General features: G+C 43.4%; 1 protein-coding gene and 1 long non-coding RNA gene across 2 annotated transcripts in view; one reads left to right on the top strand and one right to left on the bottom strand.

The window, feature by feature from the left end:
* The window catches only part of TBXAS1 (thromboxane A synthase 1), a 165,272-nt gene that overhangs the window by 72,116 nt on the left and 78,591 nt on the right, over positions 1–14,565 (top strand). Inside the window, exon 5 of the mRNA XM_082693906.1 lies at positions 13,973–14,069. Within this exon, the coding sequence (XP_082550032.1) occupies positions 13,973–14,069 (97 nt within the window). The remainder of the gene's footprint in view (positions 1–13,972; positions 14,070–14,565) is intronic.
* LOC309845683 overlaps positions 1–14,565 on the bottom strand; it is a 170,185-nt gene that overhangs the window by 98,228 nt on the left and 57,392 nt on the right. The window contains exon 2 of the long non-coding RNA XR_014301417.1: positions 4,843–5,053. This is a non-coding gene — a long non-coding RNA (uncharacterized lncRNA). The remainder of the gene's footprint in view (positions 1–4,842; positions 5,054–14,565) is intronic.

Below are 14,565 nucleotides of genomic sequence, written 5' to 3'. Positions count from 1 at the left end.
CTCTCATGGACTCCCCTGGGGTCGCTGTGGTTCTCCAGCCTCTTCCAAGGTGGCTTGTGTGAACTCTGCCAAGCCCTCCTTCACCCCCTACTGTCACTACTAGAAACCCACAGTAGGACCGACGACACGTATTCCTGGCAGGAGCCAAGAAGGTCCGTAAGGAAGGGTGGGGAGACCTGCTTTTCCACTTGATACCTGGAAAATCTACTGGGTGTAGGGACTGTGACCCTAAGATTGAAGGGACCAGCCTAGAGTCACAGCATTCTAACTCCATACGCAACACCCTTTCAGCCATCACTTCTCAGCTCGTCGTGGGAGCAGCATGCCCTTCTCTCTGTTCCTTATGACCTTCTCCACACTCTTTTCGGGGTCTGGGTCCATTTCTTCTAATGGCAGAGAGACAGAGGGGACAGTTTCCCCCATGGCTGGAAGAATTCACTGCTGGCCTCAGCCCTGGCATCGTCCACTCAGCAGATGTTTTGGGCTTGGTTATGCGGGTAGCACTGAGCTGACGGCAGTGGGGAGATCATCCCGCTCTTCCACAAGAAAAAACAAAAACAAAAACAAACAAACAAACAAAAACCAAAAAAACTCTCACTCATTTCTTGTTTCCTGAAGAAATTTGGCATCTAATTTAGAAGAAAAACACAGACCTAGGCCAAGTTGTACAGAATGGCAGGGAGTAAATGGCTGAATACATGATTAAGCAGACAACCTGAAGCCATGAACTGGGTAGACTCATGGGCCAGGGAAGGCAGAGAGGGCTTCCAGGATGAGGCAGTCCTTGAGTTTGGTCTTGAGGGATGATAACAGGGAGATGAGGAGGAAGAAGAAAAAGAGTTTCCCCTTGTAAGAACAGTTAGAGAAAGACTTTGAGGTGGGAACGGTTGGAGCACGAGAAGTTGACCATCTGGACCGGGGGACAAAGATGGAGCTGCAGCCTGGTCCATGTCGCCCAAGACCCAGGAGTTAGAGTGGAGGCTCTCTGCTGACTACGCTGTCAATGGCGGGCTAAGTCCTCCCCTAAAGGGGGATCTGAGCCACTCGTCTCAGTGTTACCATGTCATGGAACCTCTGATTCAAGTGAAATCACTGGGCAAAGCCATTGGGCGGCAGTAGGGGGGTGATCTAAGAGTTCTGCATGCTCAGCGCCAACTTCCTCCCGCCCCCTGGCGCCCAGGTGACAGTGCATAACCGTAACTGAGATCACCAGCGCCAGCCACAAAGGGACACACACTGGTGAAGAAGCCAGTAGAGCGGCCCTCCATGCGGACGCTGCTTCCATCACGGTGGGAGAGAAACAGGAAGACCTGTGAGGTTTTGGAAGGAACGGGGACCATGGTGGCTTTTGGAATGCAGGATAAAGGGACACAAGGCTCTGAGGCTTCAAGCCTGGCTTCAAATGGGCCAGTCGCAGGAACTGGGAAGTCAGGAGCATACCAAGTGACTCCCCAGAACGAGAAAGGCAGATTCCGAACCATCCCCCCATTTACTCCTATGTAGGGGGAGCTCTGCTGGCCTCTCAGGGATGCAAGAGAAAAATAAGAATAAAGCTTTATCCTCAAAGAATCCATAGCAGTAAGGAGCCTATCGATAAATAAAACAGAATGAGATGTAAATAAATGAAAGAGTGGACCAGGCGCTCTAGATGTCGCAAGGAAGGGTCTGAGAAGGGTCCAGAGAAGAGCGGACAGGTGACCCAACTTCAGAACGGGGTTTCCCAACAAGATGGAGACCGGGATATCACAGGGAAAATTGTGTGTGAAAAGAATGGGGCATGGGGATAAGCTGCAAATCTGGGGAACCACAAATGATCATTTTTTGAGCAACTGTATGTGGCTGTGGTTCCCAAACTACGTGCCTGAGGCAACCCAGGGTGCCACCCATGAATTTCCAGGGGCTTCCTGGGGTATTTTAAATATTCATGGGGAACACAGTGACATCTTTTGGACACTGTGAGAAGTACTTTCAATTTATGTGTCTTCCTTTTCCCAATGTCCACTGAGTTGTTAGAACATGAATAATTATTGAGTTGTTTGGACTTACGTGCTTAAAAAGGAGACTCTTGGGTACCTCCTTCAGCCTTGGGAGGCTATGTAAAGCTCCTAAGTCAGTACCCGTGCCACAAATTGAGAAAGTTTGTGAACCTTGGTAGAAGAGGAATAAGGTAGGGAGAGAGGTTATGGGCTCCTGCAGGGCCCCTGGTGACAGGCCAAGAAGCTGGACCTATTACTTCGAACAATGGAGAGCAATTAGAGGCTTATCAGGCATGTGACAACATAGTCAGCTTCTGCTTTCAAGGGTAGATTTGGTCTTGAGGGAGGAGCTGGTTTGGAGGAGTTGGTTTAAGGGCTACTGCAATGGTCCTCCCCAGAGAGACGGGGCCTCTACCCTGAGGCCTTAGAGGGTGGGGCTGGGATACACATGCTCCATTAACATTACTACCACCTGCCCACAACTGTAGTCAGTGCTAAAGGCCAAATATAAATAAAAGAAGGTTTCTTTGTTTAAAGCACTCAGAATCACGAGGACGGACAGCCAAGCACACATCTAACTACTGTTAGTGGAGAACTACTAATAGTCAACCAGGCAGGAAAATGAGAAGGAGGGATGCTGTTCCAGAAAAGCGGGGGGAACAGCATGTGCAAAGGTGTGGAGGTGAGGGATGATGGAGGGTTTCAATGAATCAGGGTGATCATCCATCCATCCTGGCACTTGGGGTGATGGGGAATAGGAAGGTGTGAGGCTGAAGAACAAGGCAGGGGCTACATTTTGCAGTCCGAGCTGAAGACTGCCCAAGACCTTGATGGTGACCAACCATTGAAGGGTTTAAGATAATGGAGTGGTACCGTTAGATTTGCATTTTACAAGGTCCCAGGTGCATAGCTGAGTCGGGACCCATGTGTAGACAAGCAGCAGGTTGGGAAGACAAGCCAATGATTGTCTTGTCTGATGGAGACATACATCTCTGAGTGGGAGATCCAAAGTCCAGCCAGGAAGTGAGAGACCAGAGTAGGAGGAGGGCAGGAGGAAGACACGGAGCTGCCCCAGGCCCCACCGAGAGGGGCAGGGCTCCTTATAAAAGGCTGAGTCGGTCCATCAGGCTCTGTAGGGCTGAGGTCAGTATATGCCCCCCAGCACGTGTGCAGTGAGGCGTCCGCACGCAGGGGGCACACTCCTGCTCCCAGTGACTCCAAACTCCATGGGCCTGTGACTCTGTCACTGCTCCTCTAGGAAGTGTCCCTGGCAGCTTGAGTCTACTCTGCCTCTCTGCTAACTCAAGCCTCCTGGGCTCTAATGACAGTTTGGATAGCAAGATGCCCCAGTGAGCTGAGCTGGGACAGACTCTCAGGCCTCCTAGGGCCATTCTTTCTCCCAGCACCATGGCCGCTGCACAGCCCAGAAAGCCAATGACCTAGGACAACTGGCAGTGGACTTCTGCCTTTCTAGCCTTTCTCAGAACTTTCTGGAAAGTGAGAGACTAGGACTCATCACAGTGACCTCCTTCAGGCTCTGCACAACCCTCTGCAACTGCGTGCCTACCTCTTCCACACCTACGGGGGGCCAGAGGTTAGGCTTAAGGCCAAGCCAGCCCCACCCCCACGTGCCAGGAAATCACACTGTCACTGAGGCAAGGATTTACCAGATGCTTCATCGATCCTTCAGACCCTCCCTGGAAACCAGGAGTCTCTGGATAAGTGTCCAGGTTCCTTCTGCAGACGCTGGGGGCTGGGGGCCAGCAGATCATCTGTCCCCCCCAGGGGCATGCCTCACCCAGCCTCTTCACCCCCTACAAGTGGCTCTACCAGGGTGCGGCCCACCTGCTGGGGCACGCAGGGAAGGGGGCTCACACTGCTGATGGAGAGGTGATCATAACCAGTGCTTACCTAAAACTTTACTGTGGGCAAAACATTCCCCTGTTTTTCATCCAACCCTCCTAGCACACCTCCTTGATTAAGAAACTGGTTCAGAAAGTTGTGGTTTGCTCACGGTGACACAGTTGTGAAATCATAAGGCAGGGCCTTGAACCCAAGTCCAGACAGTTGTGTCACTGCCAACGCCCACCTTGACTCTTAAAAAAGACACCACGGGGCCAATCCGGTGAGAAATCCTTTTTTTTCCCCCCGCTTTGGTCTTTTTCTTATTAGAAAAGTCACACGCACTCATTATAAAATACTGGGACATTAAAGAAATAAAGACAGCATGACAAGTCAGAGCCCCCCAACATTTCCTGCTTCAGATACCAGCACCGTGGGCCAGTACAGCTTCCTCTAGACTTTTTCTAGGGATATTATTAACATGACCCAGCACTGTGCCTGACACAGAGTTTGGCTCAGTAAATGCTTGTTGGGTGAACTGATACAGTTGGATGGGCTAGTATTTATTTACACAACTACATGTACTAGTTTACAATGTGCTTTTCTGTTCAGCTGCGTAACCTGCCCATCCTCTCATGACGGGTCCTGTAGGCACCTCTGATGAACAGCCTGGAGAGCTGGGCTGCCCCTGACAGGTGCAGGCCTCCTGGCACAGGGCCAGGCAGTCCACAGGCTAATACCAGCAGGCTACCTCACCTCGGTGACCAGAAGGCAATTATCGGCTATCTTGATTGAACTGACTGGTCAGTTTAAAAAAAAAAAAAAAAAACACAAAACAGAAAATCTGCCAATTAAACAGTCAAACAAGTGGGTTTTCTTGTTTGCACAATACTTCATGATTGGCCTAAATTTTCTCTTCAACCAGTTGCTCTGGAGTTCAATACGCAGATTCTTATGTGCATAAATAAACATAAATGAACATAATGGCTAAGAACTTTTACCAAAAGGTGAAGTAAGAACTTACCTTTGTAACTGAGCTGGCAGGTGGGGGCTGGGGGTCTGGTCAGTGAAACAAGAAGCTGGTCTGTGTTTCCTCCTCGAAAAGAACCCGTCGGCGCAGCTGGTGGCTTGGTGGCTTCCTCTCACTCACCTGCTCAGCGTTGAACAGCTCCACAGATCAGGCGGCCCTGGAGTAGCGCGTCCTTGGGCAACTTCTTTCCCTTAGCCTCAGTGTCCTATTCTGAAAAGTGGGTATAGTAACTACCGCATCCACGTCCCTTAAGGATAAGATCATATGGGCAACGCACCTAGAACAAGGCCTGGCAGGTGGTAAGTGTGCAGTGAATGCTAACAGCTTTGGTTCGTGCAAAGGTCCTGAGGATGGCCCTCAACCCAGTCCAACACCTCACTGGCTCATTGCACTGATCTAGGGAGTGCCTTCACACCCTATAGAGAGGAGACTTAACATTCAAAGACCATGATGTAATTTTCTTTTTAATTCATAGGAATTAAAGGCTTCAAAGCCACACCAAACTATAGAGATTATCATGTTTTCCTTCCATATTTCAGAGTCAAGGAAGCTGGAGCCCAGAACTAGTGTCTGGGTGGGTGGCAATGCTGGCTGATCCCAGATCCAGCCTTCTGAGCTCGGGTGCATATTACTGGGCAGTAGGTGCCCCCCATCTCAGGGAGCAGTAAGATGCCCCCATACCTTCACACTGATGTACCAAACTGAGATCAGCCCCCTTGGGGAAGTACATTTTGAGAGGCAGGAGGGTGTCAGGTATTCACAAAGCTAAGGAGGAAAGGGGGCACCATCTTGGTTAGGACTTCTGGCTAACAAATGATAGAAACCCAACTCACATGACCTAAAGCACAAACGCTATGACTGAAGTGTGGGGAATCCGGGAAGGGCAGCAGCAGGCAGAGCTTCGAACTGGACTTTGTACTTCCTTGACACCCCCTTTGTCTGAAATCTCTGCTCGTTCCTGTTTGCTCCTTCTGCGGACAGTTCCTACCACACAGTAGAAAGATGGCGGCCAACTGCCCTGTTCCCCTTTATCCCCAATTTAGCAGCTCTAGGAGAAAGCTGAAGCTTTCTCCCTGCAGTCTGCATGTATAGATCCAATGTAGGATTCTGACTGGCCCTGACTGGGTCATGTGTCCACCCAGGACCAGTCAGTGTTGCCAAGGAGATGAGTCATTGTGATTGGCATGCCTGGGTGGCGAGTCCATCCATGACCAGACGGGAGTGGACTTGGTGGTGAAATGGCAAAGTGCTATCATCAACAACTCCTCCAGTACCGCACGGAATAGGGGAGGCCGCCTCCTGTGGCGGCACTGGGCAGACAGGAAGGCCAGAGCCCTCCCAGGTACCCAGGAGGGGACCCCGAAAAACAATCTTCATTACATTTTTCTCTGTTCGAAATCTTTCTGGGAGCTCCTCAAACTAGAGATGAGTGTTTGTGTAAATATAAATTCACAAGATTACGCAATTTACATGTAAAATGGGGCCAGTTTTCTCACGAGGTTCATAAACAGTCTCTGAAGCAATTCTAAAGGAATTGTGACAAAATTGTTTTTAGCATTAGCAATATTACTAGAAAAAAGCACAAGGACTCCCAAGGTGCCCACTTGGAAGGACAACTTCCATTTGAATATAGAAGCATTATTTTGTTGTTGTTGTTTTTTTAAAATCCAGATCACATGTAAAATTATTTTGGTAATAACTAAATCAATACAAATATATTGCCAGAATATGGGTGCACCCTAATGTAAATCCCTTTGTTTTAGGTCTAAGAATATAGGGAAATGAGAATGAGTGTGAACTTCGGTTAAATATAGAGCAGGATTTTTAGCTGTGGGTCCCCAGGCTGGTCACCCTCGGGACCTTGTTAAAAGGGACCGGATTCCACCCCAGAGACTCTGGTCAGGCAGGTCTAGGTGGGGCAGGCATTGTTTTCTGAGCGCTCCACAGACAGTTCTGACCAGCCACTGAGGCTGAAAAATCACCCCCTTCAGAGAGCATTTCCCAGAGTGTGGGCCTTCGTTGTCTCCTGGCATCAGAATGTGGAGAGCCTGTTAAAAATGCGGATTCTTGGCCCCGCCCAGGCCTACTTGGTCTGACTTGGGGAGGAGCAGAGCAGGGACTGTGTACATCAAGCTCCCAGGTGACTTAAAACATTTCACTGTTTTGAGAGAATTCTAGATTGATCGGAAGTTGCAAAAAAGGTACAGAGAGGTCCTGTGTACCCTTTACCCAGTTTCCCCCAGGGATGACCTCCCAAATAACTGTAGGACATCATCAAACCAGGAAACTTACTGGTTTGATAAACTGGTACAACCCACAATACTTATTCAGATTTTATCAGTTTACACGCACTTGTGTATGTGTGTGTGTACAGATCTATGTGGTTTTATGTGTGTGACCACTGCCAAAGCCAAGATACAGAACTGTCCCTTTACCCCCAAGGCTCTCTGGCGCCACTCTTTGGAGCCCACATGGGTTCCTCCCCACTCCTATCCCTAACCTTGTGGCAACTACTAATTTCTTCTCCTTCTCTACAGTTTGGCAATTTCAGAAAGGTTATACAAGAAGAATCACATGTCACCTCCTCTAGATTAGCTTTTCTCACTCCCATAATTCCCTTGTGATCCATCCAAATCATTGTATGTATCAACAGTTTGAGTTTTCGACTGCTGCATAGTATTCCACTGTAGGGATATACCACTGTTAACCTTCCATCTGTTGAAGAGCATTTGGGTTGTTTTCAGTTTTTGCCTATTATGAGAAAAGCTGCCATGAACATTCATGAATATGTTTTAGTGTGAACATAAATTTTCATTTATCTGGGATAAATGCCCAAGAGTGCTATTGCCAGGTCATATGGTAAATGCATGTTTAGTTTTACAAGAAACTTCCAAACTACTTTCTGGAGAGGCCGTACCATTTTACATCCACCTCAGCAAGGCATGACTAATCTGGTTTCTCCACATGCTCATCAGCATTTGATGTCCTTATTATTTTTTATTTTAGCCATTCTGATAGATATATATTGATGTCTCATTGTGGCTTTAATTTGCCTTTCCCTAATGACCAATGATATTGAACATGTTTTCATGTGCTTCCTTGGCATCTGTATAATCTTGGGTGAAATATTTTTCCTGTCTTTTTGCCCATTTTTGGGTAAGATTTTATTTACTTACTTACTTACTTAGAGCATGCACAAGCAAGGGAGGGGAAGAAGGAGAGAGAGAATCCCAAGCAGATTCCTCGCTGGGTGTGCAGCCCAACATCATCAGGTTCAGTCTCACTAACCCTGAGATCATGACCTGAGCTGTAATCAACAGTCAGATGCTTAACTGACTGAGCCACACAGGTGCCCCTGCCCATTTTCTACTGGATTATTGGTATATATTTTTTTTAACTATTGAGTTTTAAGAGTTCTTCATATATTCTAGATGGAAGTTCTCTGTCAGATAGATGGTTTACACATACTTTCTCCTAGTCTGTCAGTTGTCTTTGCATCTAGAGAGCATTTTCAAAGAGCAAAAAATTTTTATTTTGATGAGGTTCAATTGATCAATTTTTGTCCTTTATGGATTGTACATTTGTTGTCAAGTCTACGAACTCTTGCCTAGTCCTAGACCCCAAAGATTCTACCTTTTTTTTCCCCTAGAGGTTTTATGTTTTACATTTAACTGTGTGATCCATTTTGAGTTGATTTTTGTAGGTGTGAGGTTTGGTTTTTTGCCAGCATACCTCCAAGTATTCCAGCACCACTTGCTGAAAGGCCATCCTTCCTCCATTGAGTTGCTTTCGTATTTTTGTCAAAAATCAGTTGATGATATTTGTGTGGGTCTATTTCTAGGCTCTCTATTCTGCTCCATTCATTGATGTGTCTATTTCTCTGCCAAGACCACACATTCTTGGCTACTGTAGCCAAGTCTCAGAATCTGGTAGACTGTTCCTCCCACTTTACTCTTTTTTTTTTTCCTCCAAAATGGATTTAGTTATTCTAAGTCCTTTGCCTTTCCATATAAATTTTATTTTATTTTATTTTATTTTTAAGATTTTATTTATTTATTTGACAGAGAGAGAGATCACAAGTAGGCAGAGAGGCAGGCCAGTGGGGGGAGGGAAGCAGGCTCCCCGCTGAGCAGAGAGCCCGATGTGGGGCTCGATCCCAGGACCCTGAGATCATGACCTGACCTGAAGGCAGAGGCTTAACCCACTGAGCCACCCAGGCACTCCTCCATAAAAATTTTGGAATAAGCCTGTCTATGCCTACAGAAAATGTTTGCTGTGCTTTTGACAGGAATTGCACTGAACCTATGGATCCATTTTGAAATAACTGACAACTTTACAGTAGGGTCTTCTAACCCGTGAACATGCTGTATCTATTTATTTAGGTGTCCTTTATTTCCTCTATATTATAAATGGCACTGTATTTTAATTTTGAATTCAACATGTTCATTGTTGGCATACAGAAATATTATTGATTTTATGCGTGTATGTGTTCATCTTGAATACAGCAACCTTGCTGAATTTACTTATTATTCAGTATTTTTTTTTTATTTCTTAGGATTTTCTATGTGGACAATGATGTCATCTGAGAGTTGGGACAATTTTGTTTATTCCTTTCCAACCTGTATGCTTTTTATTTATTTTTCTTGCCTTATTGCACTTGCTAAAAGTTCTAGTACTACATTGAGTAACAGTAGAGAGGGTAGATGTCCTTGCCTTGTTCCTAGTCTTAGAAATAAGCACTCTTTCATCATCGAGTGTGACGTTAGCTGTTTTTCTGTAATTTTTTTTTTAAGATTTTATTTATTTATTTATTTGACAGACAGAGATCACAAGTAGTAAGAGAAACAGGCAGAGAGAGAGGAGGAAGCAGGCTCCCCGCTGAGCAGAGAGCCTGATGCGGGGCTCAATCCCAGGACCCTGGGACCATGACTTGAGCTGAAGGCAGAGGCTTTAACCCACTGAGCCACCTAGGTCCCCCTTTCCGTAGATTTCTTGTAGATACTTTCTATTTTAAAGCTGAGGAATTTCCCCTCTTCATAAGAATTTTTATTGTGAATGAGTGCTGGATTTTGTCAAATGCTCTTTTCTGCATCAGCTGAATGATCACATAGTTCTTTTTTATCCAATTTATATGTGGTTCATGTTGATTTTTTAAAAAATATTGAACCAGCTTGGGGCACTTGGGCGGCTCAGTTGGTTAAGCATGCAAATCTAGATTTTGGCTCTGGTCCTAATCTCAGGGCCATGAGAGGGAGCTTGGTGTCAGGCTCAGTGGGGAGTCTGCTTGAGGTTCTCTTCCTCTCCCTCTGTCCCTCACAACTCGTGCTTGTTGGCTCTAAATAAATAAATTACTGTAAACTCTTTTTAAAAAAATGTTGAACCAGTCATGTATACCTAGAATAAATATCACTTGGTTGTGGTGTATAAGTCTTTCTATAGATTGCAAGCTTTGGTTCATTGATATTTTGTTGAAGATTTTTGAATCCAAGTTCATGAGAAATACTTATGTAGTATTCTTTTTTTGTACTGTTTTTTTTGGGGGGTGGGTTGTATCAGGGTGATACTGGCTTCATAAATTGAGTTGGGAATTGTTCCTCTTTTATTTTCTAGAAGAGAGCATGTAAAATTATTAATTAGTCTTTAAATGTTTGGTAGAATGCTCCGCTAAAACCAACTGAGTTGGGAGGTCTTTTTCAAGAAATTTAAAATTGTGGATTCAATTTCTTTTATGGTTATGGGATTATTCACATTGTTTATTTCATCTTGGGTGAGTTTTAGTAGTTTGTGGTTCTCAAGGAATTGGTTCATTTCTTCTAAGTTGTCAAATTTATTAAAGTTGTCACAGTAGTCCCTTATTATTTTAATGGCTGTAGCATCTATAGTGATTCCCATTTCATTCCTGATATTGGTGATTTTTGTCTTGACTCTTTTTATCTTTGTCAATCTTGCTAGATGCTTACCAATTTTATTGATTTTTATCCAAGAGACAATTTTTGTTTCATTAACTTTTTGTTTTTCTGTTTTCAGTTTTATTCATTTCTGCTTTTTAAAAAATTATTTCCTTCCTTCTATTTGATTTAGGTTTTTTGCTCTTCTTTTTCTAGATGCTTGATGCGGGCACTTATTCATTTAAGGTTTTTCTTTTTTCCTAAGACAGTACTTAATGCTATAAATTTCTGTCTCAACACTGTTAGCTACAAACACAAATTACAATTTGTTATCTAATTATAATATTTATAATTGAGTAATGCATTATTTTCTATTTCTTGTTTCACTTGTCTTTCCTTCTTGTGGATTATTTGAACATTTTTTACAGTTCCTTTATGACATTAAACATTTTTTTGTATATCACTTTGTATAGTGCTCTTAGTGGTTGAATAAATATACATATGTAAATTTTCAGTTTATTGGTATAGATGCTTTACCTCTTTAAGTGATGTGAAGAAACTTTACTTCCATTTTGGTCCCTTTACCCTGCTTACTTCTTAACTATAATTATCTTAAGCATTATCTCTAAGTATACTGAACCCCACATCAGATCGTGTTATCATTTTTGCTTCAACTATCAATATGATTTGAAAAACTCATAAAAAGTCTAGTCTATTACTTTTTAGGCATTCTGCATTCTTCTTTTCTTTCTGAAGTTCCAAGCTTTCTTCTGTTATTATTTCCCTTCTGTTTGGAGAATTTCCTTTAGTCATTGTTTTTTAAAAATTATTATTAACATAATGTATTATCTGCCCCAGGGGTACAGGTCTGTGAATCGTCAGGCTTACACATTTCACAGCACTCACCATATCACACACCCTCTCCAATGTCCATAACACAACCACCTATCTCTATCCTCCCTCCCCCCAGCAACCCTTAGTTTGTTTTGTGAGATTAAGAGTCACTCATGGTTTGTCACCCTCCCGATCCCATCTTGTTTCAATTTTTCCTTCCCTACCCCTCAGACTCCCTGCCCTGCCTGTCAGATTCCTCATATCAGAGAGATCATATGAAAATTGTCTTTCTCTGATTGACTTATTACATTCAGCATAATACCCTCTAGTTCCATTCACCTTGTTGCAAATAGCAAGATTTCACTTCTTTTGATATCTTTAGCCATTCTTTAAAGGTAGATCTGACAGTGACAAATTCTGTTAGTATTCTGTCATCTGACAAAACTATTATTTCTTCTTCTTTCCTGAAATATACTTTTTCCCAGTATGGGACTTGTGATTGATAGTCTTTTTCTTTCAGCATTTGAGAAATATGCCACTTTCTTCTGGCCTCCATGGTTTCTGATGAGAAATCTGCTGTCCTTTGAATCAGTGTTCCCTATAAATAATCCATCCCTTCTCCTGGCTGCTTTCAAGGTTTTTTTCTGTTCTTGGCTTTCAGAAGTTTAACTATGGTATGTCTTGGTGTGGATTTCTTTGGGTTCCTCCTATAGGGGAGTCATTCAGCTTCTTAAATCTCTAAGTTTATGTTTCTTGCCAAATGGGAGAAGTTTTCAGCAGGTGGCTTTTAAGCACATTTTATACTTAAGAAGCTTTGCTCTACAGTCGGTTTTAGGGGTCCAAGAGCCACTCAAATTGTATACAAAATGCTGTGAATGTCCATGTTTCTTAGGAGAATGTCTGCAGCTTTCACTAGATTCTCAAGAGTTCCATGACACTCCCCTTAAATTTTATGAAAGTATTGGTTTATAGCCATATTGTGGTCTTCTTGATTAAAACAATAAAAATTACTAAGTATCATTTCTTTCCTTCTACCACACCTGTTGAATTCCTGTTTCCCAAAGATTTCCCCTACAATTTTGGAAAATATTATCACTCAGGTAAATATTTTCTGAGTGCCTAATAAGTGCCAGCTATATATATATATATATATATTTTTTTTTTTTCATTTTTTCCCTAGTCAGTGAGAAAAGAAAAGAGTTAAAAATATTTAAGGTCATTTTTAGCTTTTGAAAAGTTCTTAGTAACTAAAAATTCAGAGTAAAATTTGCTGTTTTCATATCTTGTGGCTTTACCCTTTAAACTCTATTCCATATTGCTCTAAGCTGGATATGGTAGTGATCACATTACATCCTAAAAGTATAATTTCATAGACTAAAGACATGAGATTATGCAGTGAATCCATTCATCATCACCACTTGGGTTTGCTTCATGTGGATGGTAGCCAAGCACTCCTGGTTCCCCCAAGCACACTTGTCCCTGGACAGTTGCACAAACAGATTCTTCTGCCTGGGATAGCTTCACTCCCTTTGCCACCTACTTTTCTGAACTAACTCCTGTTTATCTTTTGGAACTCAGTTTGAGAAGCACCACCTCTGGGAAGTTGGGTGTGCCTCAATGTTATCCCTGCTTGCCAGATGTCATGCTGTGTGCTGATTAGCTAACTTGCACTCACAACAGACTGCATGACCCTTGAAAACTGTGACTGGGTCTTACTTGCTTTTGTGCCCCCCAGGATTTTGATGAATATAACCAGACGTGTACTCAAGTGCTGCCCCCACTGAGAGTTCACTACCACCAGTTGATTGGCTGTTCCTTTCCTCCATTTCTTCATTAATGTCAGGAGCATCTGTTGAACTTTTTCACGCATGGGGGTGGCAACCAGATCTTCACAAGGAGGTTTGATTCTTCCTGAATTTTTGCAGCATTTATTAATTCACATTAGACTTTCTCCAAAGGATCAATATATAAAAGTTTTGGCCTTCTTTTGCTAGAATGACTGCCTCCGCATTTAGGGACAATATGGACAATGCTGACTGCTGCCATTTTTACTTACTCCTGGACCTTACAAGTTCCTTAATATTGTGTTTACATTTACAGATCTATCTTTTCTATCGGGCTATGAGCTCCTTGGGGGCAGGGACTCTGTCTTATTTATCTCAGAGTTTCCAAGACCTGGTGCAAGTTGGAATTCCAGAAATGTCTGTGGAATGAAACCTGATAATAGATCATCACAGCTATACTATTCCTCACGATTAGCACACACATTTCTACACCTTCCCCACATCTTTACCTCCTATTTGTCTTTTATCCTTCATTCTAAGCATGGTGAATTCTTTTTGGAAAGAAGAAATGGGTAGATAAATACAACACATTTTAAAGCCATCTTTTTATTCCCCCAGGTACTATCTTGGTCGCCGGATGTTCATTGTTATCTCTGAGCCAGACATGATTGAGCAGGTGTTGGTTGAGAAGTTTCATAACTTTACCAACAGAATGGTATGTAGTTTTCTCTCTGCGTATGGATGAATGGGGAATAATTTCAAAGATTCAAGGACTGCACATCACATCTAATAGGGATGTGATTGGGTCTCTTATCAGGTTTAGATCAGTTTGACTCAAAACAGCTCTGCAGTGAATTCAGGTTTTCAAAAGAGACGTGCAGGACTGGTAGAATGGCATTTGCATTTAAGAAACGCTTCAAGAAAGCTCAAGCTCAAGACAAGTTCTGGCTAATAAAAATGCTAAAACTGGAAGGGTTTTTTTAAAGCTTGTGCTCAAAGCTAGAGGAATCCAGAGGGCATAGGTCAAGTGACTGAGGAAAACAGAGGAAGGTTAATGAATATCAGAGGGAAAGCAAAATTCAAGCCTCTTGTGCTTACATCTTTCCCAGAGCGTATAAAAGTCTTAATGCCGGAAAGGGAGGACCAGCAGCATTACAAGGAAAATTTGTCCCCTTGTAGCAGGAGAAGCCTGTAAGAGGGCTCCCCGATGT

Source organism: Mustela nivalis, assembly GCF_964662115.1.
Source record: "Mustela nivalis genome assembly, chromosome: 12".
NCBI classification, from domain to species: domain Eukaryota; kingdom Metazoa; phylum Chordata; class Mammalia; order Carnivora; family Mustelidae; genus Mustela; species Mustela nivalis.
This window is presented reverse-complemented; position numbering and strand designations above follow the sequence as displayed.